The sequence below is a fragment of the Bemisia tabaci genome, chromosome 7 (assembly GCF_918797505.1).
Source record: "Bemisia tabaci chromosome 7, PGI_BMITA_v3".
Lineage (NCBI taxonomy): Eukaryota > Metazoa > Arthropoda > Insecta > Hemiptera > Aleyrodidae > Bemisia > Bemisia tabaci.
The window spans coordinates 13,962,783-13,990,687 of NC_092799.1; the positions used below are offsets into that span (position 1 = coordinate 13,962,783).

Consider the following 27,905-nt stretch of genomic DNA (forward strand, 5'->3'; position numbering starts at 1 on the left):
AGGGTTAGCGTGGTGAAACAATGAAGAGCCTTTCCGGTTTATTACCGGTCCTCGCGATTTTTTTATCCTTCGATTCTGTGCGAGCGCGACCGCAAGCCAACGGCCAGCCAATCTCAGGTGAATCAATCACTTATGTCACACTTTCCTCTAACCATTCTCCCTCTTTTCTGCTTATCTAACATTGAATATTAGTACTATCTAACAAGTTTGAGCGTAAGAGCGAGGGCCTCTTCAAATGAAGCCTGGAAGCCGCTTATAAATTACCACACGTTCTGGCCAGAGTCCTTTTATACAGAAAGTTGAGACAGCGCAGCTTATGGATGTCGCATACGGGAATAAAGATTACACAAATCGAATGTTTTTTGTAATCTTTGATCAACCCATTCCAGAATTCCTGTGTTCGTTCCCTCTCTCATTCCATTTGTTTTTTTGCCGTGCCTCCAATTCGCCGGTCCATTTCAGTTTATAATCTTTGCAATTGGTGAACATGTAATTTTAAATTCCCGTTTGTGACACTGTGAAGGCCTAAAATGCGGGAACCAATTAGAAATGGATTCGCATAGTCTTTGCTCTCATGCAGTATAAAAGGACTCTAGTTCTGGCAGAAGGGTAGAAGGGTATAGCTATGATGGATGACGCTTTATCACATGAGTATGGGACAGGGGAGGGGTAGAGGGAGGGGTAGAGGGAGGGAGTGAGCTTGAACGAGGCGTAGAAGTTGGCGTAAACAGGGTGATTCTTGAAAAGTTCCAGTTTTCAGGAATGAAGTTTGATAGTTTCAAATACATATCGAAAAAAAACGCGCTCTTTTTCTGTCTGAATGGGGAAGGGCTGCATGTCTTACAAAAGCGAAAAGCAATTTTTCAGGGGATACAGATCTGCAATCTGCGCGATGGGTGGGTGACAAGAGACGCAGGATTACCGTATTACAGCGTGGCGTACTCTACGAACGACCCCTCAGAGGGCAGAATATCTTTTCCGCACAAAGTACATTAGTGATAATTTTTCCGATTATCGTTGCCGCACAAAATCATTTTCGCACAGATCAGATCTCAAACATCTGGCGACATCAATAATTTGTTCAATCTTTGTGCATTAATTTTTCTTAAATATGCCTCACATTTTTCTCGACAATGCCACATACTACAGAAAATCATTTGCGCGAAAATGATTTTGTGCGGCAACGATTATCGGAAAAATTGTCAGAAATGTACTTTGTGTGGAAAAGATAATCAGCCCCTCAGAGACGGGATGTATCTTGCTTAGGAATCAGATATTGGTACAACTGCATAGAGAAAGAAGACTTGGACATTTTGTCGCAAAGGACCTCGATAGCTCAACAATTCAGAGAGATATATGACTTTCTGAAGTTGCAAGACAGAAATTCTTAAGTTTTAGGTAAAATTGGACGTATTTCTGTTAAACGGAACTAAGCGCCAAATTGAGTTCCTTTTGAGGATTTTAACATCCCGGATAGCGCGTTCTGTCAAACGGAACTAAGCGCCATGGAAAAGCATTGCGAGTATAGGACGGAATGAGCATCGCGTTCCGCAACACCCACCAATCCAAGCCCCCCTCTCCCTTCCTCCCCCTATGGCGCTTAGTTCCATTTGATAGAAATACGTCCAATTTAGGTTTAGAACTTCGACAAACACACATAAAAAACCAGTTAGTGCCATCTAAGGTGAGAAAATTAAATAAAAATTGCGTGAAGCTTGTTCCTAAGGCTTCTAGAGAGCCTCCGTAGCGAACTCAAAATCGCTGATTTTGACTTTTTCTTCTAAATTCGGCTCTCCTGGTCAGTTTGCCCCCGGCAGCTAAGGTGTTCTTTCATAGATCCTATCACAAATGTAATCTTGCATTCTAAAAAATTCCTAAAGAAATTTATTAACTTTTATTATGTCTACTTTGTTTCAGGGGTTGGCATCGTTGAAAAAGTAGAGAGAGTTAACTTACACGAAAAAGTTAACTCCTCCGGATCAAATAACAGGTATTTTACATTAGAATCGTACTCTTTACACAACGGCACTGACAATAAATGCAAGGCTGTGTTAAGTAGGCAAAATTCCAAAAACTTCACATTCAGTCCCGAGATGAAGTCATTTTTCAATTTCATTCTCAACGACTCAGCCATATCAGAGATGCTCATCCTAGCGAACAAATCTCAGACTGAAAATAACGGGAATTTAAGTAGGTTTTTTGAGATAATTGATAAGTATAGAATCAGCAAAGCTAAACCGCGCCTAGCTACGCTCTTTGCTATTTTCAAATGGTACCTGAGAAACTGCAGAGCGTTGCCTGATAGAGACGTATACCGTTGCACTTGTGGCCATTTTAAAACGATAGACACCAGTCGAAAAGACAAAAATCAAACGCGGGGACAGAAATCCTGCACATTTTTTATGAGAGTCTTAAACGAACACGACACGGTCGCCGTAATTAGGCTGAAAAATGAATCAAGTAGTTGTATAGTTTTAAATCTGAAACTGGCTGCTTCAGCAATACCACCAGTGTTGCACCTCGAAAAGTCCGAACCATTTCGCAACAACACACAGCGTCGAAAACCAAGAACATTGAGTTCTCCTGACGATGACACCAAGTGGATTCCAATTTCCGTCAGCTCGAGAATCAAAAGAATCAGGAACCGATCGACGTCAGTTGTTGCTAGGACCCCGGATGACGAGATCGTGCAACAATTTTTCGAAACGTCAATACCAGCGCTAAAATCCCCGCTCATAGAGAAACCCGTGCTGCCAGAGTCATTAGACGAGTTAATCTTGTTGCATACCCTCCACGGCGCGATTAAACCCAACGTCGAGATAAACGGCCACCAAGAACCGGTTTCGTACCCGCCCTCATACAGCACAACCCTCTCCACCGCGGGGATTGTGGTCAACAACGCAATCGAGCAAAGCACGACTGCTCTCCCGTACCCTTCGAGTTCCACCACAATTTGCCCACCGAGCTACGATTACCCAAAACCAGACCTACCTCTAGAATGGCCGATCGAGCAGACCAAACCAAGCCATCACTACGGAGAAAGCCCGACATTTATCGAACCAGTGAATGTACCGGTGAATTTCCTCCCGTCAACGGACGACGTGAGTCCTTTGAACCCCATTACTGGTTTCAACGGCCAGCCATCCCCGGCTATCCTTGTTATAGGTACGCCTAGTGATCAGTCGCTTGAGGAAATTGCCGGAGGGGTAATTGAGGACGATGCTGTGGGTGGTGCTGCAGGAGGTGGTGCAGGGGCCGGTGCCTTGGGCGCCGCTGCTGCTGCAGGGGGTGCTGCAGCAGCAGGTGCCGCTGCAGCGGGGGCGGGAGCGGCAGCTGCTGGTGCAGCTGCCGCAGGAGCCGCAGGTGCCGCAGGTGCTGCAGGTGCCGGGGGAGGTCTCGGGGCGGGCGCATTAGCAGCAGCCGGTGCTGCAGGTGTAGCGGCAGGTGCTGCAGCCGGAGTGGCAGCTGGTGCTGCTGCAGGCGTGGCGGCAGGAGCAACCGCCGGTCTGGCTGTTGGCGCTGCCACTGGCGCGGTCGCAGGCGCCGCCGCCGGAGGCGGCGGCGGTGGTGGAGGCGGGGCGATCGGTGGAGGCAACGTTGCTGGGGGTGTTGGTGGGGGCGGTGGAGGTGGGGGAGGTGGCGGAGTGGCCATTGACCAAACCGGCGCTGCCGCAGCCCTGCCGACAACGGTGGCAGCGGCCGGTGGGGATGACGGCGATATGTCGCTCATGGACTACGTTGCATCCATCTTCGGCGGGATGAATATCCTGAACCCGATCGGGTTCACGTTCTGGTCGATGATGTTCGCGCCGCTGTCGATCATTCTGACGAGCGGGCTGAGCATGTTCGCGTTCTTGTTCCCGTGGCTGTTCCCCGCGATTTGGTTCGGGCGCTCGGGGGATGGTCATAGATCCGGATCCTGGTACCCGCCGAGGGGTGAGCCTTTCCCCGACGTGGAGACGTTCGCGAGGCCGTATCTGTTCGGGTATGCGCGGGACACGGCCCACAGCTCGTCCATCCCTATCAACCGGAAACACGTGAGGAAGAGGCGGAAGAGAAGAGCCATTTTGGTGGTTTGAAAGTGATTGCGATGGTGTTTCCGTCTTGCCGCAAGTTAACATAATTATATTGGAGTGAATCAGTTCTGGAAAAAGTCTATAACGTTCGTCTAACTACTGGTTAAAACCTCAGTTGGACGTATTCATGTTGAAAGGAATTATGTGCAAGTGGAAAGATAGGGCGTGCTCGTGGTGAGTTGGACAAGAAACAATGTGAAAGTGGATATAGTTCCTTTTGAGAAAATAGAAAAACGGGATTTGACATTAAATCAAAAAGAACTGAGCGCTAACTCGTGAGCCGCTAATGAGCGCACCCAATCTTTCCACTTGCATATAGTTCCATGCAGCATAAATACGTCCAGTTTCGATTACCGTTTGTTACCATTCTACTGCTACAATCAAATTAAAGTATTTGATTTATAAACATCGAACGCAGTCTATCAGAACTTTTGGATCACAACCAGTGCAATATTTTACTTAGTGAAACTTTCACACTACAAGAATCATAGCTCGTCACGAAAGTTAATCACCAGGAATTGCCACTAATTTTTTTTTTTAAACTTTTGACGGATCGCGAACTGGTTAATACTTTCTTTGCTCGTTCTATGTTCTGTGCGAGGCTGAAAGCTTAAACATGGCTCGTTTTGTAAAATACAGAATAGAAAAACAAAGTTGCAAAAACTGCGAGAATAGACTAGATCAGGAAATTGCCGCCTAATTTAGAATTGGCAAAGAGATGTACAGTATATACACGCATAATAAAGTTAGCATCAACTCATTTAGCCTACCTCCGCAGTGCGACAGTAGATCTGGCGTCTTCATCGGGTAGAAATGAAAATAAAGGGAAGAGTCAAGATGGCTCATAATTAATCTAACTATCAAGAACTGTCCACAGACTTCATTTCTTACCTAGCGCACACTTTATTCAGTTGGGAGCACCTGCAACTTCACACTCCACAATTATGTTGGGTATGCAATTTTTTTGAGCCAAGAACCAATTCCAACATAATTTTTGACCCTATGTTGCTGCCTTTTAGTTGCCGTGCAATTTAAAATCAAATGATATTATGTTTTTAAAATTTGATATTATATCACCCTTTTTTGAAATATGATGTAACAGTGCCATGACAACGAAGATTTATGTTTAAGCCCGAATTTCCCCCTTTCTCGCTCAGGATTATACCAGGTTAACCTACGTGGAAAGTAAAAAGACAGAGCTGTATCTTGGTTCGTGAAGCTAGATCGTCAGAGCGTAAAGTTAACAACAGTTTTAATCTCCGAGTAACTTCAACTGATAAAGTTGGGCATCAGGAATTTTTAAAAAAAAAAACAAAAAAAAAAAACAGATCGATCAACGTTTTTTTCCAAACAGCATTAAAATATTAACATTTTTAAATTTAATCTTTTTTAACGGCACTTCAGTGGAACAACAGTGGCGGGGCTTTTCATGGTTGATTCTCAGTTAACAGAAACACGCATTTCTTCATGTTGATGAGAACACCTTGATACAACTATTCGTACTCTATGGACGCGCGTGTTGCCTATGGTAAAATGGAAGGCGCTCTGGTTACTCGAGTCCATGAAGCAAAAAACTAAGGGAAAAGTACAGGAACGGATATTGTCGCAAAATTTTTACATACCAAGAACTTATATCTCACCGACACACTGAGTCGTGACAGTGTGTCTCTACGAGCACTGCTTTATGGGCAAGAATGACCGAACGCCTTCAATTTTTAACACGCAACACGGATGTCCATGGAGCACAAATAGTTGTATCAGGCATTATCACCGGTATCATTTTCCTCGGTTCGAATTTCAATATCGAAGTGAAAACGTCGTGTTATCACTCCAGCGTAACAATTTTTTTCCAGATTAAATACGATTATCCGGGAACATTCGTGAGCTCTCTTATTTAATATCGTAATAGATTCTCCCACAAGATTTAATCGGATGATACCCATGATACTATGAACTGTGAACATCGGTTGAGCTTTTGTTTTTCCACCGATGAACTAAATAATAACCGCTGATTCGCGTAAAAAATATCACCAAGTATACTTCATTCTACGTCTCAAATTGTGTTAAAATTTTTCCGCCATAAAATATTCTTTCCGTGCAAAAATGTATGTGCTTATCACGACATGGAAATCCATAAAAAGTTAGAGGGCACATCTTATTTTTAGGATTTTTCAAGACCGTAACTTTTTTTCATCAGTAACAGTTCATTAGCTCGTCGGACTGAAACGAAAAGAGTAGCTTGAAACTTTATGTAACTGTTCTTCTCAATCTTTTGTAGACTCAAATGTACTCTTTAAATTGATTTCCATCAGGAAACCTGTTTAAATTTCGCTTTGGGATTCATCTCTTTCCTAAAAAGGCACAAATAATTTTTCACATTCGCAAAATTATTGCTCTCGACCCTATCTCGGGTAATAACTGAGGGAACCAGATCGTCGTACGATCAGTCAATTAGTCCATGGTTGCAAGCTTACACAGTTTCAAATAATGTTTTATCTCTGTGACAATTATGGAAAGAACGAAGGGACTTAAAATAGTATCATCTAAAAAATTACCCACTGCGCCATACTGTTCCCTCATAAGAGGCCTCATAAAATCACTCTGATTAAATATTTCAGAGCATACATTTTAAAAAAATATAATAATGAAAGCTCAACCAAATTAAAGCAGGATAAGTATAAAAATACAGTCAATTCCTCTCCAGAAGGGGACAAATTAAAACTATTATTTATTCACTAATGTTGCGATGCAGATGTATTTTTCTCTATTCATCCGCATTACAACTTACATTCTGACAATTTTCACGCATCGCAGATTCCAAAATATTCGACTTTTAACATCAATTTTGAGTTTACTGAAAATTTTGAATTATTCCGTACATTTTCAAACTGAAGATGTATGCACAGCTTGGCAAACCCGAAGAAACTTTATTTTTTCTCGCAATATTTTCTCACCTCGTTCTCTTTTTATTGAAATGGATGAATCTTTTACGACCTGCCTCTGCGGTTGAAAGAACCGCTACGGCAGAGGCTACGTTTGATAATTGATTTATCACCTGGTGGAAAAGGTGGCACGTTGCTCCAGAGACATTAGGTAGCAGCTTAATTACCCTCTAAAAGCGTTTTTATGGTCCACAAGTGCAAATTAAATCTGTCGTCGTTCTTATCGGTCTCAACTGTTTTTGATACAATTTTTTTTGCAAAGTCACCGTTACGATTTAAACTTCTCGTAATATTTTTGAACAATTTTTATCGGTGAAAAATACACAGCTTTGCATTGAGTCCACGTGCTGATAGATCCTGTGCTGATTCTGTGTTACACTTTGTAGTTGATAGCTGAAAACCGAATATGAAGATGAATTTTTAGGAGAGGTCTCACATTAAAATGTATTTCTGAGTTCCTGTTTGGGGAGCACACTCATTGCGAAACTCTCTCACGGTGACTTGAAGTGAGTCGATTTTTGGCTCCGTTTGAAAAAAATTTAGCCCTCCCACGTAGTTTTTTTTTATCAGGTTAAAGTAAAGCCACCATCTAAAGGCTAAACAAAAAATTTATTAGCATAATACTGTATTTTTGTGTTTAAGGCCGCTCTAAAAAGTTGATCGATTATCCGGATTTTGGCTATTGAAAACTGACCAATGATTTATTATTAGCGAGAAGTTAAAACTTCCCTCACAGTCATTGTACATTTTTACCCAGATTGTAGATCTGGGATTTATAAATGATACTATTGCAATATTTTAGTGAGGATTGATCGAAATAGTTCATTGAGTTTTCCTCTCGTTACAAAATTTTCCTCTTGTTATATCAAGCTACATTATGAATGAATACCCAACAGAGTGTCTGGCTTTGGAAGACAACAGGTTTTACAGTTTTCACTCTGCAATTTGTAGGTAAAGTTGTTTATTGTCATTTCTGCTAGCATTCGCAATTTTCCTTTTAAAATCTAAGCACGCGTGCATCAGTTTTAGGATGTGTTGAATTTATCACTGACCTCATTTTGTGATTAGAATTTCCTTAACCTTTAATTACTGTATGAAGAACATCCCGTCAGATTTTTTCTTCAATTCCATAAAAAATCAGACAAACAAAGAAACGAAATTATACAAATGTAAATGTAACAAGAATATACGGACAAGTATGAAACGCTGTGTTAAAATTATAGAACTTCGGAGTTAATCAATCTTATTCAGATATTTGTCAAAAAATACGACAATGCATTCAATTTTGTCCGAAATGAACTTTCAAGTTCATACACTAATTTTCAAAATTGAGGTCATAATCGTGGTATTATTATATGTCCCTTAGAGAGGTCTTTCAGAGAGAAACTGTCAGTTTTTTTAAATCAAATTAAACGTTAAATTTTGAGCATGTATTGGACGAAGAGCAAGACAAAACACACTTTAGCTCTCCCTTTGCCCAGTGCTCCACTGCCCATTGCTCTATTTTGTTTGGAATTCATTCATAATTCGATCGTGTAACGAGAACCTAAACATCGTCGAATTCCAAAGTGCACCAAAGACAATCGAAATAATGAGTGAGTCCCGAAGAAAGTAGCTTTTGCTTTCCGTCGGTTTTCTGGAGCTGCTCATTTTCCCACTATCACTCCAATTTCCCCGAGTTATTTTCTTCCGCATCGGCGCACGGTGGAACGATTCAACCGGAGAGGTCGGACATTATGATTTTCACTAAAAATGCAAATTTTGATGTTCACGCTGTCAAATTATGAATTTTAAGGGGTGTTTCTTGAAAGAAAATTAATTAGAAAGCCAACGGAACCACTTTTAAACGTGTACGCTTCGTATTGACGAAGACGTGAGGTTTTAAAATTTCCTGACATCATGTCCGATTCCTGCCATTGACTGGTTCCATTGTGCGGCGTGCAGAAACCGCCGTTTCGACCGTGGCCATCCGTGGGAGATTCGGAGCCCACTTCGGGAATGAATAGAGTAACTGCCGCTGAAAACACGGGCAGTTCTGTGAAAACTCGAATCATCGTGAGCAATGAATCTGCTCCCATTTCGAGCCCGGCGAAGAGATACAGTCAAGTTCCACCAGATGCAGATGCCATCGAACAAGACTCCTATTATATCCATTTGCTGATAAACTATATTCCACATTAAAATAGCTCCAAATTTCCTGCAGTCAAAATGAAATAGAGTCCACGCCAAGTACACCGACAAAAAAATCTCGGTGTATTTACTAAGAAAAGGGTAAAATTACCAAGAATTCAGGGCTCTATTTGATCCCAGTTTTTTCTTGGTAAAATTGCCATGTATGGAATTGGTAATTTTACCGAGAAATCTCGGTAAAATTATTGACTTTCTCGGTAATTTTACTGGACCCCGGTAAAAACGCCAATATTTTTTATCGACTGTGGTAGAATTACCGAGATAAAATGGCAAAGTTACCGGATTGATTACCATAAGTGGTATTTACTGAAACGTAAAAACGGTTTTAGTAGCTTACCAGTCTGTCTTGGTAAAATTACCAATAATTGGTAAAAAAGTGAGATGGTAAAGGTACCAACGGACCTTAGTAAAAACGCCGAGAATTTTTTTTTTCAGTGTAAGTTTACGCACTTTCAGACTGCGACAGAAGACCCGCCATCTTGATTTCTTGTATTTACTTGGCATGTAAAAGTGGCGTCAGACGATTTTCTATCGCAGTCTAAAAGTCGTAAACATATTCTGCCGTCCTAAGGAAAAACGCAGTATCAACATTCGAGAGGTGCCGAAATTCACTTGATAAAACATGTATTTCGACGGAATTCATGCGTATTTTTCCTTGAAACCTTCGGATATTTTAAATTGAATTGCGTGCATAATTGCGTGGAGATTTTGGGAAAAAATATTCACAATTTTACCAGTAAATTCGGTTTTCATCAAAGGAGATTTGGCAACGTTCGAATGTTCATACGGCGTTTTTCCTTAGCACGGCAGTATTCGGCGTGGACTCTAGGATAAAATGTATTTTTTTTTTAGCTCGAAGCTGACATGGAAAATTTAAAATTGTTCTTATATTGTTAAAATTTCAATTTTTTGACTTTAGGTTTGCTTGTCGTTTTAAGTATGATTTAATATTATTATTACCTTATTATCACACTGAATACTTGCAAATTGACGGTGAAACTTCAAAAATGAGTATCTCGGTTGCAGTGTTTTAGAATCTCCGCGGAGTCTTTTTTTTTAGGAATAGATCCAAACAACATTATAGCTTGAAATTTTAACAGAATATTTACCACACAGAGAATAAAAATCACTGAAATTTTCAGGAAATGACGTGTCGTAGTTTTTAATGGAGAAAATGAAGACAAGAAGTCTGCAACGCCGCCCTGGTAAAAATTGGCGATAAGAGCTGCGTTTCAAAATACCATAGGAATTCTTATAGCTGGCTAAAGAAGGCTACAGAAAATCATATAGCTGGCTGTAGAATGCGGAGAAAATCGTACGGCCGGGCTATACGAAGCGATAAAAAATTATGCAGCCGGGCTAAAGTTCCTATCGCCGGGCTTTACACTTTCTCGCCTGGCTGTTGCTTTTTCGCCATCGATTATAAAAGGCTATAAGAAATTGTGTAGAAATTCGTGTGCTTTGGAAATCATTAAGTTTGATACGGAACCACCTTAATATTTACAAAACACACATTATATTTTCCTTTAATATATATTTGTTTTCATCAATTAAAATGAGAATAATCCATACAGGATGTGCAAACATTTCAAAATCATGAGTTGAATAACGCTGGCTCCGCCAGATTAAATATTAGAGCCTAACACAAAGCGGAGCGGCGACGCACTGGCGCCTACAAACCTAACAGGGATACTTCACGCATTGCGCAACGCGTGAAGTATCCCTGTTAGGTTTGTAGGCGCCAATGCGCGTTTCGCGCTGGCTGCCCGCCCGCCGCGCCGCAGCGTACCACGGCGCTTGAAGCAACTATTTCACACCAGAGGTATTGCAGGGTATCATACGAAACTGAAGGCGCTCTAATATATTAGGAATGACAGGCATCCATCAAAACATACGGAGCTTTCCTCTCGCAAAATAAATCAAGATACTACGGCCCAAAAAGAGAGCAGTAGTCCAAAAACTCACTAAGTCCTAGCATCCGTAATTAGTAACGTTTAGCATACACTTTATCGCCTGGCTGTTGCTTGAACGCCATCGGCTATAAAAGGCTATTAGAAATTGTGTTGCCGGCCATAGAAGCTATTGGAAATCTTACAGCCGGCTGTAGGTCTATGGTATTTTGGAACACAGATTCTACTGCCAATTTTTACCAGGTGCGCAAACTGAGATATGCATTTCTGAAATTTCACCATCGAAATGTAATATTACTGTTGACTCTATCATGATTTTAGCATTATTTCAGCATGGTTGTATTCATCACGAAAACATGCTGCTCCTCTTTCTCATTATGATCACATAATAATATTTACCTTATGTTCCTTAAATCAGAAAAAAAGTACAGAGAGACTTTCATTGCACTCCTTTATCTATTTTATGTAGCTGGCAATGTATTAAAAAAGAATGAGGAAAGAGATATTTGGTTCTGTTAGTACTATTATGTGTATCATTAATTTATTTTATTTTCTTTTTTAACTTGTTAAACAAATTGTCTATATACTTTTTATATTCTTTGATCCTAATCAACAGTTATTAAAGTTGATTGACGTTAGGAATTTTTAGAAAAAAAGAAGACATTAATTTCTAGGAATTTTTTGTTTATTTTTATGTCACTTTATTTATTATATTTACCTAATCAATGTTTATAAAAATAGCTATAGGTCTTGCAATTATGATGTTTTATTCTTATGTAAAAATTCGTAGTACAAAATATATTTTATGTAAATTGAAAGCTCAAAATAAAACAGAACATGTATGTATATAATGGTATCTTGAGTATTTAAAGTGTTGTATATTGTGTAACAATAATAATGACAAGTCTGTCTGTAGTTCCTCAGGAAATATTCAACAGTGTAACTTTAGGCATTTATGCGGGTGATTGTGACAAAGTTACAATCTTCTTGGCTTTACATTAAGATCACGTTGTCCTCCGATATAAAATAAAATTGATTGCCTCCAAATGAAAGTTACTTATTAATTTTTAACCGTGAATGAATTAGTTAACCAAGCATATTCTTATATAGCCCTTTTGTCGTCGAATACTGAATAATTGAGGGGCTTACAACCTCCACCCCCTCCTCCCGCTAAAAAAAATCTACTTGCATCTCCCAAGAAACGTGCAAGATTTTGCTAAGTTATAATATAACATATTTTTCATCTTTGGAAGATGCATTCAATCTTTTTTGGTAAGAACAGCTCAAAATTGATCTTAGTCTTTTTCAATGTTTTAATTTTTTCCGAGAGAGGATTCCCTTTGAGCTAGGGTACTCCTCCGAGTCCCCTTTTGGAGCTTGGGGATGGTCCTACATGCAGATCCTCAGAAACTCTCCTCGACGAGGTGCCCTTGAGACTCCCACAAAAAGTTCCTAGCTCCGCCCCTAAACAGTCTTATCCACCGGAAACTTAAAAACCAAATTTTTGAACTCATCCATGCAGCAAAAAGTACCCTATTTAAACGATCATTCATATCAGAGCTGTATTAAAGCAATGCAAAAATCACCAAAAACAGGTACTGATAGGTGCCGACAACAGCAATTTGTTATGAAATGGGGCTGAAATGTTTGCTTAAATGTTGGTCAAAGAGGGATATAAAAAAATCTCCGAGCACACTAAAAATAAATATTAGACTTGTATTTGTGTTTTTATTTTTTCCCATAGTTCTCCTGTCGATACTGTATGATAACCAAAAATTAATAATTTTTGAAGAGTATTTTTCGATAGTTTTTTAAACAGTTTACCGTCAGAAAACTGCAATATAGTTTTAAGAGTATCACAACATTTTTTTGGGGGTTTAGATTTACCAGTTATAAAATTTACTTTTAAAAGCACCCAAATTGGGATTCCTGAAGGAAATATTGAAAAATGGTGTCCTTATGGTGAAACAATTTTCCCCAGCAAAACCGGGTTTCCAAAAGTCGTCTTCTCAAAATGTACGAGTCTTTAAAAGTTTTTTGAACAGTCGTTGCTACTCGGGTGGTAGATCATTTGAAAAAGATCAGTTTGTTGTACATTTTCCGTTGAATAAAACATAAAAGAAAAATAATACAAAACACATTTGGCATATTTGTATCAAAAGTTCTATTTCTTTTTTTACCGTTTTAAGAATTTAGAGTGTCAAAGTACACCAGTACTTTCCATTGTCCTAGCCTTCTCACATTCAAGCAGATAATAAGGAGGCTACTGTGCGCCTGACTAAAATTTTAAAATCAATCAAAGAAAAACTGACTTACATCCTCTCCCAAATAATGAGCTCATTCCAGATTTGTATGATTCGTCAGTATTGACACAAAGATCCTGGCGAAAACAACCACTGGAAGGGTATCGTAATGGCAAAAAGTTATTTGCATTTCTTACTGATCTCAACTAACATTAGTAAAATCTTCTACTGACATCAGTTGAGATCAGTAGAGAATTCAAATGTTTTATTGGTATTGGCAGCACTACAGTGCTGGTCATTTTTATCAGGGATAGGAATTATTTCGAAAAATGGACAGACAAAAAAGGTCACATTCTCCTCAGAGTAAATGTCAATCGCCAAGACATTAACGCATTGTGCTTTCAAATTCGAAGTGCATTCCTGCATACCACAAAATTAAGAGTTTCTCCGGTGACTCCAATTTTTGTCACAAGGGCTTCAATATCAACCAGACGATTTCTTGCTTCAAGGAAAAGAGAACACGAGTGCCGTAGAATAAAACTCAGTGTCACAGGAAACAAATGAACAAAGGGATAACAAAGGAACAAAGGAGGCCATGAAACAACAGGATATTTTATTAATTCAAGCAGATGTTCACCACGGTCAAGTAGTTGGTGAGGGTGAAAAAATATTCTCTTGAAGTGGTTCTGAAGGACTTTGAAAATGATTCGATTGTCGATTGATCAATTGATAATATCAGGATTCTCCAGAATTTCCAAGCATCATATATCACGCTGTATTACGTTACATATTTATGCTTAAAACTTGACCCAAAAATTTTGAAATTGACGGAAAAGTAAGAAAACAGGGTGAATATTAAAAATCGGAAGGTAAAGCGATTTGCGATATTCAAGCAGGGGCGCACTTTGAAGGCTACTTCAAAATGTTCTTTTTTGTCAAATTTTGTGCACAAACACTTGATATACTACAATATGATGTAAATCACATCCCATCAAATTTTAAAGTCTGTCACATCCCATCTTGGGCCTTGGTACCAGCTCTAAGGTCCGGGCCCCGCATTAATGTCACCCCCACCCCCTTAACACCATGCAGCGAAATAATTTGTAAGATCATGAAAATCACTAAGGTCAGAGATAAAGATAAAGTGAATGAAGTAAATAAATACTCATTAATCTTAAGGAAAGAAATTTATTCACATTCAAAAAAGAATCTACGTACCAAAAATCTTGAAAATAGATAGAAACCTTCAAAAAAGTAAGGAGAATTCTATAGTGTCCCAGCGTGGTTTTGAAAATTTATTGACCTTCTCCGAAATTTTCAGGGTACATTTTTCACTTTTCCTTACGAAACTAGGGTTTTATGTAAATTCAAAGTAGTGTGTCACGGGCCCCGGTACCAGGGGTCTTTTATCTCCACCCATGTGGTGGGCCTAAGTAAATCAGTGAGAACGAAAACACATCAACTCGGAAAAATGAAAAGAATCAAGACACACACGAAACTGAACAGTAAATGAGCTAGCATGGCCGGATTTACCTACTTGCCGCCCATGGGCCGCCCTCTTCTCATTCATTTTGAAACATCAGTAAAAACCATCAAGTGAACGTGCCGGAGGGAGAGGGGTGCATAAGACGCGTTCACTCGTGTTGGACACATTTTTTGCGTAAGCCCTATCAACACTACTAGCTAAAGTTCACGGAACTTCGCGCGAAAGTTCAGTTCCGTAAACCTATCTCTGCGGGGACAAGGCCTTCCATTTGCAAGAAATGAACTAAAAAATTAAGAAAGAACAAACATAAATGTGGTTTAATAATTTGAACTTCCGCCGCCGTGCCGCGCTGACCACACCGTGTTTGGCGCAATGCGTGAAGTATTCATGTAGTCTTGTAGGCACTGTGCGTTTCACGCCGCGCCGAGGCGCCGCCGACCGCTGTTGACCGTGCTGTGTTTGACGCAATGCGTGAAGTATTCATGTAGTCTCGTAGGCGCTAATATGTGTTACATGCCGACTGCCTCGTCGAGGGCTTCTCATTTTCTTCTCAAGTCCTCGCCATCATTTCTCTTTGCGCCGCCGCGCCGCTCCAGGCCAAATTACGTATTACAAAAATCCTAAAATCGAGAAATAAGGAAGCAGTGAACCGACTGTCGAATCGTTCTCCAAAACGCTGAGGAAAAATTCACCTTAATCAAGCCAACCGTTGACTGCTAAAACTTTTGTGACGCTTACTGGTATAATTTCCTGGTATACAAACATCATCATTAGTCATTTTACTTTCGGAAAGCTGGCAGCTTCGCATGAAAATGAGGTTGGAGCGCGCCTCATCTGGTAGTGTCTATGGGAGGAGGATTGATGGCTCTTCTATTGCCGTGCTGTGCAGGACAAATTGTTGGTAATTTTCAGATACTTGACGATGAAATAAACGTGCCAGCATCTCGCTATTTTTTTTATTACCTGACACAATAGTCTTACTGCATAGCAGATGCTCATAAAACCAATGGAATCCACGCGGATTTCGACAATAAAAATAAAGAACACTGTATCTTCTCTGTGGTGTTTCATAATACCCACGTAAAGAGAAAATTGAGTGAGATTATTGGATCATGTTTTTCTGGTAGAATAAAATACGTTCCACAAATTGAAGACAGGTCTGCCGTGCTAAGGAAGAACGCCGTATGAACATTCGAGAGTTGCCAAATTTCCTTCGATAAAATGTTCTTTTCCGAGGAAACTTATGAATATTTTCCCTTGAAATTTTCAGGACTTTTCGGTGGAATTGCCAGCAACAATACCTGAAAAATTGGAAGAAAAATATTCATAAGTTTACCAGGAAATTCGTGTTTTATAAAAGGAAATTTGGCAACGCCTGAAGGTTCATACGGCGTTCTTCCCTAGCGCGGCGGAGTTGCGGTTACCTATAGCTTCGACGAAGTTCAAAGCAACAGGACGCATTTTTCTCGTCCTGACTTAAGATATAAAGATTTCTAGTTTACGTGAAAGGTTAAAGGTGGCTTTACATGATTAGAGGTACCAAAAAAATACGATTTAACGTCTAAAAAATGTTGCAAGACCTCTTGCAATTAATTGTATCTTGCAAAATCGGTACATTTTCATAGAATGCAGAAAGCAAAAAAATATGTAATAAATCAATAGAACCGTCACTGCGTGCCAAAATTCGTCGTTTACTGAACGAATAAACGTAACTACATTTCAACGCTGCAAAATTTCTACTCGCAATTTGTTTTTTTACAAGGAAATTGCCGGACATTTCTGACTGACAAATTTATAATTTTTCCTGTCGATTAGGTAGGTATAAGTAACAATCTGTAAAATTTTGGACAGAGACTGCATAGTCATACGAGTATTTCCATTAAAAATAAAGTATTACAGTCACGTTTGCAACCTTGTAATGAGGTTACGTTCTCTTGTCTGAGAAACGGCTAATTGAGATGAGTTTATAGGAATAACGTAATCTTTTTGCGTTTCTAAACTTATCTTTTTAAGATTGAGTTCAGGATTCTCGAAATATAAATTTTTACATGACACTGGGAGAATGTTGAGAGGAGTTTGTAAACCTTAAGTTTCAGAATCGTTGAACACTGTTAAATTCTCATAGAGTCTAGCTCATGCACACTTGTTTTTATTTTCATGCTAACAGTGTAATTTCTTCAGCACACAGAATAACAATCAGTATTGCTTAACTGTTTTCCTTTTTGCCTAAAAAAAGTTTGGACTTTGCTTGTACTTCGTCCTAAGAAGTGTGGACTTTTTACAGTGAGAATTGACAGGAAAAATAGCTTCTGCTTTAAAGCAGACTGCTGTTAGATATTTAGTATCATAATATGATTAGAGGCTCATATTAATGTAATAATTAATATCATATGAGGGGCTTTGAAGACAAGGCGCATAAATGCAGTTGCTGCTATTTCGAGAAATACGCGTTTGAAATTTTGAAATTACATGGATCCTTAAGGCGGAAAGAAAGTTCAAACTGACTTTTTGATGCTTAAAAATTGGAATTTAGAAGCAAATTTTTAACAGACTATGCATCAGGACTAGTTATTCTTGAAATCATTAATATCTCACACAGAGCCGTATTAAGGGGGTGGTCCCATGGGCTGCGGCCCATGGCGGCAAATCTATAGGGGGCGGCAACTTTTGCAATTTTTTTACATGTAGGTACAAAAAAAAAATCAGATTTAGAGAAAAAAAATTACAAACGAGAAAAGGCGACCAAATCTCTCATTTCCTGAGAATATAGTAATTTCTAATTTTGTCGTCTTTCAGTGATACAAGAGACAGCACCTTTAATTAGTCGAGTTAAGAGAGAAACCAAACACGCAATTTGGCCTGGAACGGACGCGACTTAGAGAGAAATGATGACGAGGACTTGAGATGAAAAGGAGAAGCCCTCGGTGCGGCGATCGGCATGTAACACATATTAGCGCCTACAAGACTGCACGAATACTTCACGCATTGCATCAAACACGTCAAACACGTGCGGTCATTGCGGTCAGCGTGAAACGGATAGCGCCTACAAGAATGCATGAATACCTCACGCATTGCGGTAAACACAGTGCGATCAGCGTGAAGCGCATAGCGCCTACAAGACTGCGTGAATACTTCACGCATTGCGTCAAACACAGTGCGGTCTGCGCGGAGCGACGGAGGAAATTAAAATCATTAATCCACATTTTATGTTTGTTCTTTCATAATTTTTTCGTTAATTTCTTATGAATGGAAGGCCTTGTCCACACAGAGATAGGCTCCCAAAGTTTAGGTTCCAAGAATCGCCTAAGAACATCTTCAGAGAACACCGACGTAAAAAATCAGCTGGTCGATTGTTGAATCGTTATAGAATGAGTTTGATCGATAACTTTCTATCTTCACAATGATATACATCGATATATATCTAAATATCGATCAAGGTCATTCGATAACGGTTCAACAATCGAGCCGCAGTTGTGCCGGAATAAGAAAACTCATTTGGAATGATGCTCAGACACTATGGCAATCCCTCGACGCTCGATAGATGTAAATACTTAAATAAATAAAGCAATCGAAGTTCTGTTTATCTCTGATGAGCAAACCTAGGAGAACGGTTATTGTACCTCGCAGGTAACGGATAGATCGCAGAATCTAAAGAGCCGGCAAATAATTTCTGCGGGTCCGGGAGCAGGTTGTATCGGCACACACTATCTGTGCTCTTGGAACTGAAGCCTACAAGTCCGGACCATTCTGCATCTGAGTCCAGATCAGAGTCCGATTACAAACACAGCAAAGCTAGGGATTTTGGACCCGAAAAGTTTTTTCACTACAATGCGCAGGAGTGTCATGTAGACTGAGTTCATCAGAAAGGCACCAACCCACATTTTGGGAAAAAATGAGTAAAGAATGTTTTTGAGTTCCGCTAGTTTTACATGGACCACATTTTGCAATGAGAAACCACTATTCCTGGCTCTCTCATAAAAGCACGTATCTACATAGGGAAACCCATGGCATGTATGTTGTTTCTAAAATGGGCCAGAAATATTGGTTACTTATTGCAGAAGTGTAATCCATTTATTCCCCTGCCAAAAACTAAAGTCGAGAAAAACAGAAATTAGTGTTAAAGAGGGGTTAAAGTTTAATTTTTTACATTGAACCCTATGGAGGAATAAAACTTCAAACCTCTTTTTCTTGTTTCAACTTTATGTGAGTTGGTTCCTTTCTGTTGAACTCGGTCCATATTATATTAAACAATTTAACACGAAGACCGTTTTAGACCCAACTCTAAATGACTTCTGTGTGTCTAAGGATTTATTTTAATTGGCCGGTAGCACTCATAAGTTGCCTCTACCTCTCATCTGTCTCCAAGTGGCACAAATTGCAATTATATGGTAAAATTTTTGTAATTGTGCCGGAGTGTTGTGTATGTTGTCTACTCACTGATTGAAGGGGCTCCTCTTTTGAAATTTATTGCAATGAAACTGAAATAAGTTGTAATTTTGTATGCATTGCAAATTGCATACCCCTCTTACACTTGGAATTCATTTTGTTGATCGTTTAAAATCGGCATTTATAGACCAATTAATGTAAAAATATTCGATGTTCTAAGTGCAAAACAACGTATCTCTGTTTGTGTCAAAGCAGATGTTCCGTCATGCTTTATTTGTTCTTTGGAAAATTACTCAACGTAAATTATTAATATATCAATATCTTCCTGATTTTTCTTCACCGTCAGCAAAATATTTTGCGTGGATTTTGAACCATACATATGTCTTGTTATCTCTCCGAAAAAATGAAAAAGAACCGGAAATGCTGAAACACGGCATTGAAGCTACGTGATTTCGCACTGCGGTCATTGTATTGCAACTTTCATGGCAAAAAATTGCAATTTTATTGCATTAGATGGCAAAAATATTCCAAAATTCTCATTGCACTGTGTTATCTAGGTCATGGCTATTACAATTAGAACTTCACAAGATATCCATGAAGGCGAGGGTACTATCGCAATGTATTCTTTCTGCAAAATCAAAGGGAATGATTTTGGCGGAGCCAGGAAGCCCATCTTGGCATCACGTGTGCGATAGGCGTTGCGACGCACAGTGTATCGAGTCAATAGGAGAGGTCGGACAAAATTTGGAAACTTTAAACGCTTAGAACTCAGTTTATTTAAAACTTTGACGTTTTAAAAGTGGTTCCATTGGTTTTTTCGTGAAATTTTCTACCGCAAGCACTCTTTAAAATTCAAAATGTGACCAAAGAAACATCAAAATTTGCAGTTTTAGTCAAAAATTTCATGTCCAACCTCTCTAAATGACTCGATCTACTGTGCGACGTCATGCGTCGTCGCGTCCGGGCAGTTCACTGAGGAAGAAATGGAAAACGCCTGAATGACAGCCGACGAGAATCGCAGGCAGGGGGTATTCACAGGCTGCTTTGCCACTTCGCCTCTAAATCGAAAGTCACCCAAGGAAAATGGCAATTCCCACTTGGATACGCGGTTTTCGACACAAAGGGGGGAGGATGCGGGACTGCTCCATCAGCGTCATATTTTTAGTTCAAGTGTATTAAAGGCAGTCATTTTGCAACCTTTACAAGAGCACTTGGACGCAAAATATCTTATTGCATCATTAACCTTTCACTGTACTTTCCTCCTGTTTTATTCAGCATCGAAGGTTTATATTTTTTCAGGGCCAGGGCACTTTCCTGGTCATAGTGATATCGTGCTGATATTACAAGATAAAAATGATACAAGAAAAGCCCGCATAACTTAACTGAAAAAGACACAAGAAAATGGGGGAAAAAGACTAAAGCAAACAGAATGCGTAGGTCGTTTCGGCGTTCAATCCCCTTCATGATCAGGAAATAAAATATGAAATATAGAAATCGAAAAACCCCTATGACCTCCCTTTGTGGTCTCAATCAATGTGTTTCTTAATTATTATATTTTTGTATTTTCATTTCCTGGTCGAGGAGAGGATTGAAACCACTGCGAAACGTTCTAGGTATTCTGTTTGTTTTAGTCTTGGTTTTCCGTTTTCTTGTATTTTGTTTCGTTGGTGTTATATTGATATCATACTAATACTCCCTGGTAAAAATTAGCGATAGGAGCTGCGTTTCAAAATACCATAGGAGTTCTTATAGCCGACTAAAAAAGGCTATTGAAAATCATATAGCTGGCTGTAGAAAGCGGAGCAAATCATATAGCCGGGCTATACGAAGCTATAAAAAAGTATACAGTCGGGCTATAGTTCCTATCGCCGGGCTTTACACTTTATCGCCATTGGCTATAAAAGGCTATAAGAAATTGTGTAGAAATTCGTGTGCTTTGGAAATCATTAAGTTTGATACGGAACTACCTTAATATTTACAAAACACACATTATATTTTCCTTTAAAACATATTTTTTTTTTCATCAATTAAAATGAGAATAGTCCATGCAGAGTGTGCAAACATTTCAAAATCATGAGTTGAAAAACGCTGACTCCGCGAGATTAAATATTAGAGCCTAACACAAAGCGGAGCGGCGACGCACTGGCGCCTACAAACCTAACAGGGATACTTCACGCATTGCGCAATGCGTGAAGTATCCCTGTTAGGTTTGTAGGCGCCAATGCGCGTTTCGCGCTCTCTACCCGCCCCCGCGCCGCGCCGCGCCGCAGCGTGCCACGGCGTCTGAAGCAACTATTTCACATCAGAGGTATTGCACAGTATCATAAGAAATTGAAGGCGCTCCAACATATGAAGAATGACAGGCATCCTTCAAAAGTACGGAGCTTTCCTTGCAAAATAAATCAAGATACTACGGCACAAAAAGAGAGCGGTAGTCCAAAAACTCACTAAGTCCTAGTATCCGTATTTAGTAACGTTTGGCATACACTTTATCGTCTGGCTGTTGCTTAATCGCCATCGGCTATAAAGGCTATAAGAAATTGTACAGCCGGCTACAGAAGCTATTGGAAATCTTACAGCCGGCTTTAGGTCTATGGTATTTTGGAACACAGATTCTACTGCCAATTTTTACCAGGGCTCCTTGCCACTATGCCATCACACTGATATCATTATTAACAGCAAGATATTATTCTGATCGAATTCACCATGGTTGTCTTGCAATGCAATTGGGAGTCACGTCCAATGAAATTTTTTTATGACAAATCCTAATACATTTTTTCATTCGTTTGTTTCAGGGTTTATCTAGATGTCTCAAGCGTCAGAGGCACAACGGAGGAGAGCAGGGAAGCTCTCTTGGAAACCTCACCCCCACAAATTGTAGCCGATCTAAAAATTTCATCCGCACTGACGACATCAGCTGTCAACAGCACAAACGATGAAACCAGTCGAACAGCCGTCACAAAACCCACTCCTATCGGGGAATCTCTCAAAACCGTCACGAAGCAGCTATTGCACTCGCCCAGTGCAACAGACATGGCGGTCACAGATGTTAGAACTCCACCCAAAATAAAACATCAGCTCTTGAGCCACGAAATGATAGCTCTCGGGAAAGGGGAGGCAGTTCCTGTGATCATGGAGGACGAAAACCATAATTACGAAAAATTATCCAGTCCGCAAAGTCAAACATCCCAAAGCCACATTGGAATCGGCTCTTACAGCAAACGACCCATCGAAGATTCGACCTCTCAAAGCGGGCTCTCCACTTGGATCCTCCTCAACAACGATAACGTCCACGGTCTACACAGCAGCACGCAAAACACCGCGGTCGACGAACCGAACTTGAAGATGACCAACAAAGCAGAAATCACAAAAACCTCCCCTGCTACCTTCCCTGAAAACAAAGCCCCCCAAAAGAAAAAGCACAAGCCAGCATCTACTACCCCCAACTATTCGACAACCGAGTCCCTGCACGCCAACACCAAACAAAAGGAGGACCAAACCGCGAGCCCGAAGAAACCAGAGAAAAAGCCCATGATCAACCCGAACGTCAAAACCTCCAGCACGACACCTTACGTGGAGCTATACACCGAGAGGCTCGAAGAGATTGTGGCAGAGATTGACCCTGCTACTGGTGAAAAGAAGCCTTTGATCACACTCCAAGACTCGAAATTCAAGAATAAAACACCGGTGATTGTTGGGCGTATACCCCAAAAAGACAAGATCGAAGCGTCTACCATGAGCGCACCGACCAGCCGGACTCCCACGAGGATCGTGTCTTCGAGCGAACCAGTAACTAAAGCCGTCAATGATAACATTACCAGGTTTGGGACTCCTGTCGTGACATTCCCCCACGTGCCGCCGCGAGTTCGCCCGAGCGCCCAGGTCAAAGAAGACGAGAAGACTCAGCAGACGAAACTCCAGCTCCAGAAGCAGCAGCAACAGAAACTCCAGACCCAGTACCAGCAGAAACTGCAGCAGCAGAAGATCCAGCAACAGCTCCAGGAGCAGAACACGAAACCCATCTCCACGACAATGCCACCCTTGTTCTCCCCGACAACAGCCGCCGTGACGACCCCCAAGTTGGATGCCGCGTCGACCCCACTCGCGACCAACGTCACGGAAACGACCCAGGCCTCCAACACGACGGCCACCCCCTCACAGGCCCCGACCATCACCGCCACGAAGAAAACCAAGAGGCCCAGCCAGAAGAGGAAGAAGAACAAGACCCGCAGGAAGCGCCCGACTAAGACCTCGACGACGAAGAACGACCTCGAAAGCAAGGTCTCCGAGCAGGATAACAGCCCCGCGGCCAAGATCCCTGGGGTCCAGAACAAACCCCTGTCAACAAGGATCTACAACTACTTGGCGAGAGAGGTTGTTCCGAACGTTGGTGTCGGCATAGTTGGACTCATGCTGACGGCCGGTCTGGCAGGTCTGCTCTTGTACCCGTTCGGTGGTGGCATTGCTGCCCGAAGAACCGAGAAATTCTCTGGAAACGCACCTGATGGACATAACTACTACTACAACGAATACTCAACGACGGGAGACATGGATCACGGTCAAGCCGAAGAACAAGTTTTTGGACAAGTCCTGGCCGGCATGAGCCACAGCGACCCATACACCAACGCCTACTCGAGGGAACGACCCAACACCAACAGCTACTACCCCAACCCGAATAACAAGTACAAGCCGGCAAGGTACGAGACAGTCGACGATTACGCTCAAGCAGGAATAGCCGGATTCAAGGAAGACATGACGCAGGAGAGTAAATACTCAACTCTTGGAGACGTGAACAAAGACTACAATGCTGATGTGAACCCCAAATACCCCTCAGTAAGTATCAATAACCAAGGTTCTGAGCCGTACGCTATCACTGACCCAGAATCGGATGGCTCGAATGTCAACAAGTACGTGGACCCGACCAGCTCATCAGACGTGAAAGACCAGAAGTTCACCGCTGTCGCTGGCTCACCAACCGATGTTAAGACCAACACGAAATACTCATCAACCATCGACTCGACGTATGACAGCTACTCCGGACAGGTTGGCCACGGAACTGTTTATAATGATGAAGTAGGCTATGGTGGAAGCAGCGACATGGAGCACAAAAACCACCGTGTCGATTACCAAACTCACGAGGAGAACGTTTCCATGGAGAAAATCAAACCATCGGACGCCTCTGATGAGATCATCACAGCCGAAGACAACAAGTCGGTTTCGTTGACACAAGCGTCGAGCAAGGAGGAACAGCCCACCTACTCTGCCCTGGAGGGTATACCAAAGAGGATCAACTATAATTATGGCTACGAAAAGCATACTCCCAGCGATGAAACTTACTCCGAGTCATTTGTCCCGATGAACGTCAACGAGCAAGACAGTTTCAATCATAGGTACAGCTTGCAAGTCGAACATGGTCCGCGAAATTTGAAATTGGAAAACGTGCAGATAACCGAACAGGAACCGAAAGTTAGGAGGAACAAGCGTCAGGTTTCGAGAGTTCGGGTGGGCAAGTCGGATAAGGAGATCGAAAACGAAATCGATGGAGTTCTCCCAGAAGAGATGTCATCTTCGACCAAGAAAACAGATGCCACAAAAGCTGGGCCATCAAGCTCAACAGCTCAGGCCGAAAGTTCATCCGTAAGCACCCCTGAGAATGCTAAAGACGGCCTGAAAAGCACCACCACAAGCACGACAGTAGACGCAACAGACGTTTCGAACGAGGATGAGGAGCAATTTGAGGGTGACAAAGTCGACACCATTTCCTCCGAAAAACCATCGGATCCGGACCTCACAAAACCCACCACGCCACTTTCTTTCGTTGATATCTTGAAGAAAGTCGTCGAGTTCAAGATCAATCTTGCAGTCAACGTCATTTCGACCACGGCGGACACATTGTCGAGATATTTTGGCACCATTCAGAGCAAAATGGTCACGGCCATGAGACACATCAATGAGCTGGACAAGGAATTTAGGAAAGGAGTTGAAAAGTTAGGCGCTCATGTGAAAGACAGTAAAAACAAACCCAGTAAAGACGGCACAAGCAGTCAAGGTGATTCTGACGGCAAACCTCAAGCCGATAGTTACAACCTCAATGACGACATCAGTCACATAGACATGGGTATCGAAAGTGATTTTAGTACCATCAACAGTAACTTCAATGAAAACGATAAGATCATCACAAGCCAGCCAAATAAGAAATTGACCGATGATGGTGGTCTCAATAACGCAAGTGACTGCACCAGTAAAGATAACTGCAATTCAAACAAGGAGCATGTTGAGAAAAAGCACGAATTCCATAGCATACGACGACGAGATGTCTCTGTAAAGTCTGCGACCAAGAAACATCTAAATGTAAAAAAATACAGACCACTAAAAAAGACTTAAGCAATGGAACTTGCTGGTATCTAATTTCTAATTAGTTTTTTACAGACTGTAATTTTTACCTGGGTATTTTCACGTTTGCTTTGGATTTTTTGATCGTCAGCAAAATGCAATCTATAAACAAACGTGGTATTTATTTCGATGAATTTTCTTTGGAGGCGCCATTTCAAAGGAAGGCAATACGAGCAAATGGTCTTCTTTGGACTGAAAAACTGGACCTCATCTTAGAAAATTTCAAATGAATATTCTGGTTATTTTTGGAAATTTTCCGAGCATTTGCTCCTCATTAAAAAGACAAGTCTAAACTGAAATGACAATTTTCCTGTTCAAAACATTTTGGTTTAATTTTGATGTTTCTAAATGGTTTATCTTGTGGCCTGGGGAAATTTATAAAGAACGTCCCCACCTAAAAATATCCTATACATAGAAAATATCTTTTAATTTGTTATGAGATCAGTGAATAGTTTGGATACATTAACTCTAGCTGAAATATTATCGATAGTTTAGAAGTGAGGAGTAATTTTTTTTTGCTCAGCTGATATTCATCATTGATAGTTCATGACCTCAAATTCGTTCAAAACATAGCTTTTAATATTTTGGACGGTGCATTTAAAATATTTTGGTTGAAAAATCCAGCCTTCAGATTGAGAAGGGTCATATTTTGGATTTCTTAAACAAAGTATTTTAGTTTTAATGCAAAAAATTTGACACTAGCGCTACAATTACATATGATTTTGCACAAATCTAGGTAATGTTTAGAGTTCCCACCATCCGGACTAATTTTTTTTACACAAAAAGATACAAGGAAAAACGTCGTCCTAATTAATTTAGTCTCGTAATTTATTGGAGTGCTCAAAATAGATTTAACTTTAAGCACAATAGTTGGACTAGTTTTAAATATCTCATCACTAGTTATCAATAGTACATAAAATTCATCCAAGAGTTGTAACCATGAGGTTACATGTTCATACGTCTGATTCAATACTCATATTTTAGTGTAAGTAAAATACAGGTGTTCCAGCGCCTTGAATTTTCTGTTTTTGTTCTGAAGATTTCAAATTTTTTTTACGGCGGTGCATTAGTTGCAGTCATTCAAATTTCTCAGCAGTGCTCGTCTACGCGTCAGAGAGCGGTAGTGATTACTGCATAAATCGTTTTTCGATACTGATTGATGTGGACACTGTACTTGGTGCTAATCAATTGTTTCTATTGCAATTGATTCCAGCTAATTTATATTTTTAATTCTCATTATTCTCATTATCTTATAATTTTAGGTGTACATCACGCTGTGTTTTAGGTTAAGTTCAGTTACGTTGCCAGGCAAATTCTGCCAAGGACGACCATAGTAGTTTTGTAGAAAATTGATAATTTACAGACTGTTAAAAGTTGGCATTCTAGATTGCATGGATGAATTGACTTATTTTCCAATCAGTTTCAGCTTACAGGAGGCCTGCGCACGCAAGCACGTAGAGTGAAGCTATATTCATTGAAGAACGAGAGGAGAAAAATACTTCGATGGTCGAATTATGAAAACACGCATCTCCACTGTAGTGTTTTGAAATTCCATTTTTTAAGTTTTGTTTTGAAGAGAAACAAGCTAACTCTATACCTTGGAAATCTTAAAGAATATTCTATTTACTAAGAAGAAAAATTAGGAGAGTTTTTAGGAAATTACATTGACTAGTTTTCCATCGAAAAAATTAAGAATGACAGGAAGTTCACAAAATCGCAAATGGAGATACATGAGTTCGTAATTTGGCCATCGATTTATAGGGAGGTAAGATAACAACTTAAAATAACGCAAACAATAACTAGCAGAGGCGCGTTGATCAAACGTTAGGTTCAAATATTTTAAGAAACCAAATGTAAAATATTTGTGTCAGTAGAGGATTAATTTTGGCTAGATAATAATCAAATTACTCGAAAGATACAGATGATTCAACATCATCAATAATTTGGGTAAGACGAAACCCTACCGCTCCGTGATGTACGATATTTTCACCCGTACCGTCTCTGCCTTGTAAGTGAGCGTTATCGGGCAGGGTTGATCCATCTACTTACAGCGAGTTTTTTAAAAGAAAATCATGCTTCTCTTCAACATGATATTTTAAAGATAAGATGCTTTTCTTTCCCAAAATAGATGAAGAACTTCTATGTCACAAAACGTTGATTAAGTCTCCTTGTGGCAAGTACTTACCTGCGAATTATTTGTATTTTTTTTTTGTTTTGTTGATTTTGGCCCCTTGTCGATTTTCCTCAGGAAGACATTTGTGGAGCGTGAGTAAAATCGT

The 27,905-nt window shown here is 40.4% G+C and overlaps 1 protein-coding gene across 1 annotated transcript; it reads left to right on the top strand.

Moving 5' to 3' along the window:
- Positions 1 to 27,814, top strand: LOC109031956 (uncharacterized). The gene is made up of 3 exons (XM_019043819.2): positions 1 to 117; positions 1,918 to 1,990; positions 22,029 to 27,814. Exons 1-3 carry the CDS (start codon positions 21 to 23, stop codon positions 25,615 to 25,617), a joined length of 3,759 nt encoding a protein of 1,252 aa, XP_018899364.2. The 5' UTR covers positions 1 to 20; the 3' UTR covers positions 25,618 to 27,814.
- Positions 27,815 to 27,905: the final 91 nt, after the last annotated feature.

What these genes read in the sequence shown, in the direction of transcription:
- LOC109031956 (XM_019043819.2), top strand. Translation starts at nt 21, where the DNA reads ATGAAGAGCCTTTCCGGTTTATTACCGGTCCTCGCGATTTTTTTATCC. An exon ending in CAACGGCCAGCCAATCTCAG is followed by an intron (nt 118 to 1,917) that starts GTGAATCAATCA and finishes ACTTTGTTTCAG; the next exon opens with GGGTTGGCATCGTTGAAAAA. An exon ending in TCCTCCGGATCAAATAACAG is followed by an intron (nt 1,991 to 22,028) that starts GTATTTTACATT and finishes CGTTTGTTTCAG; the next exon opens with GGTTTATCTAGATGTCTCAA.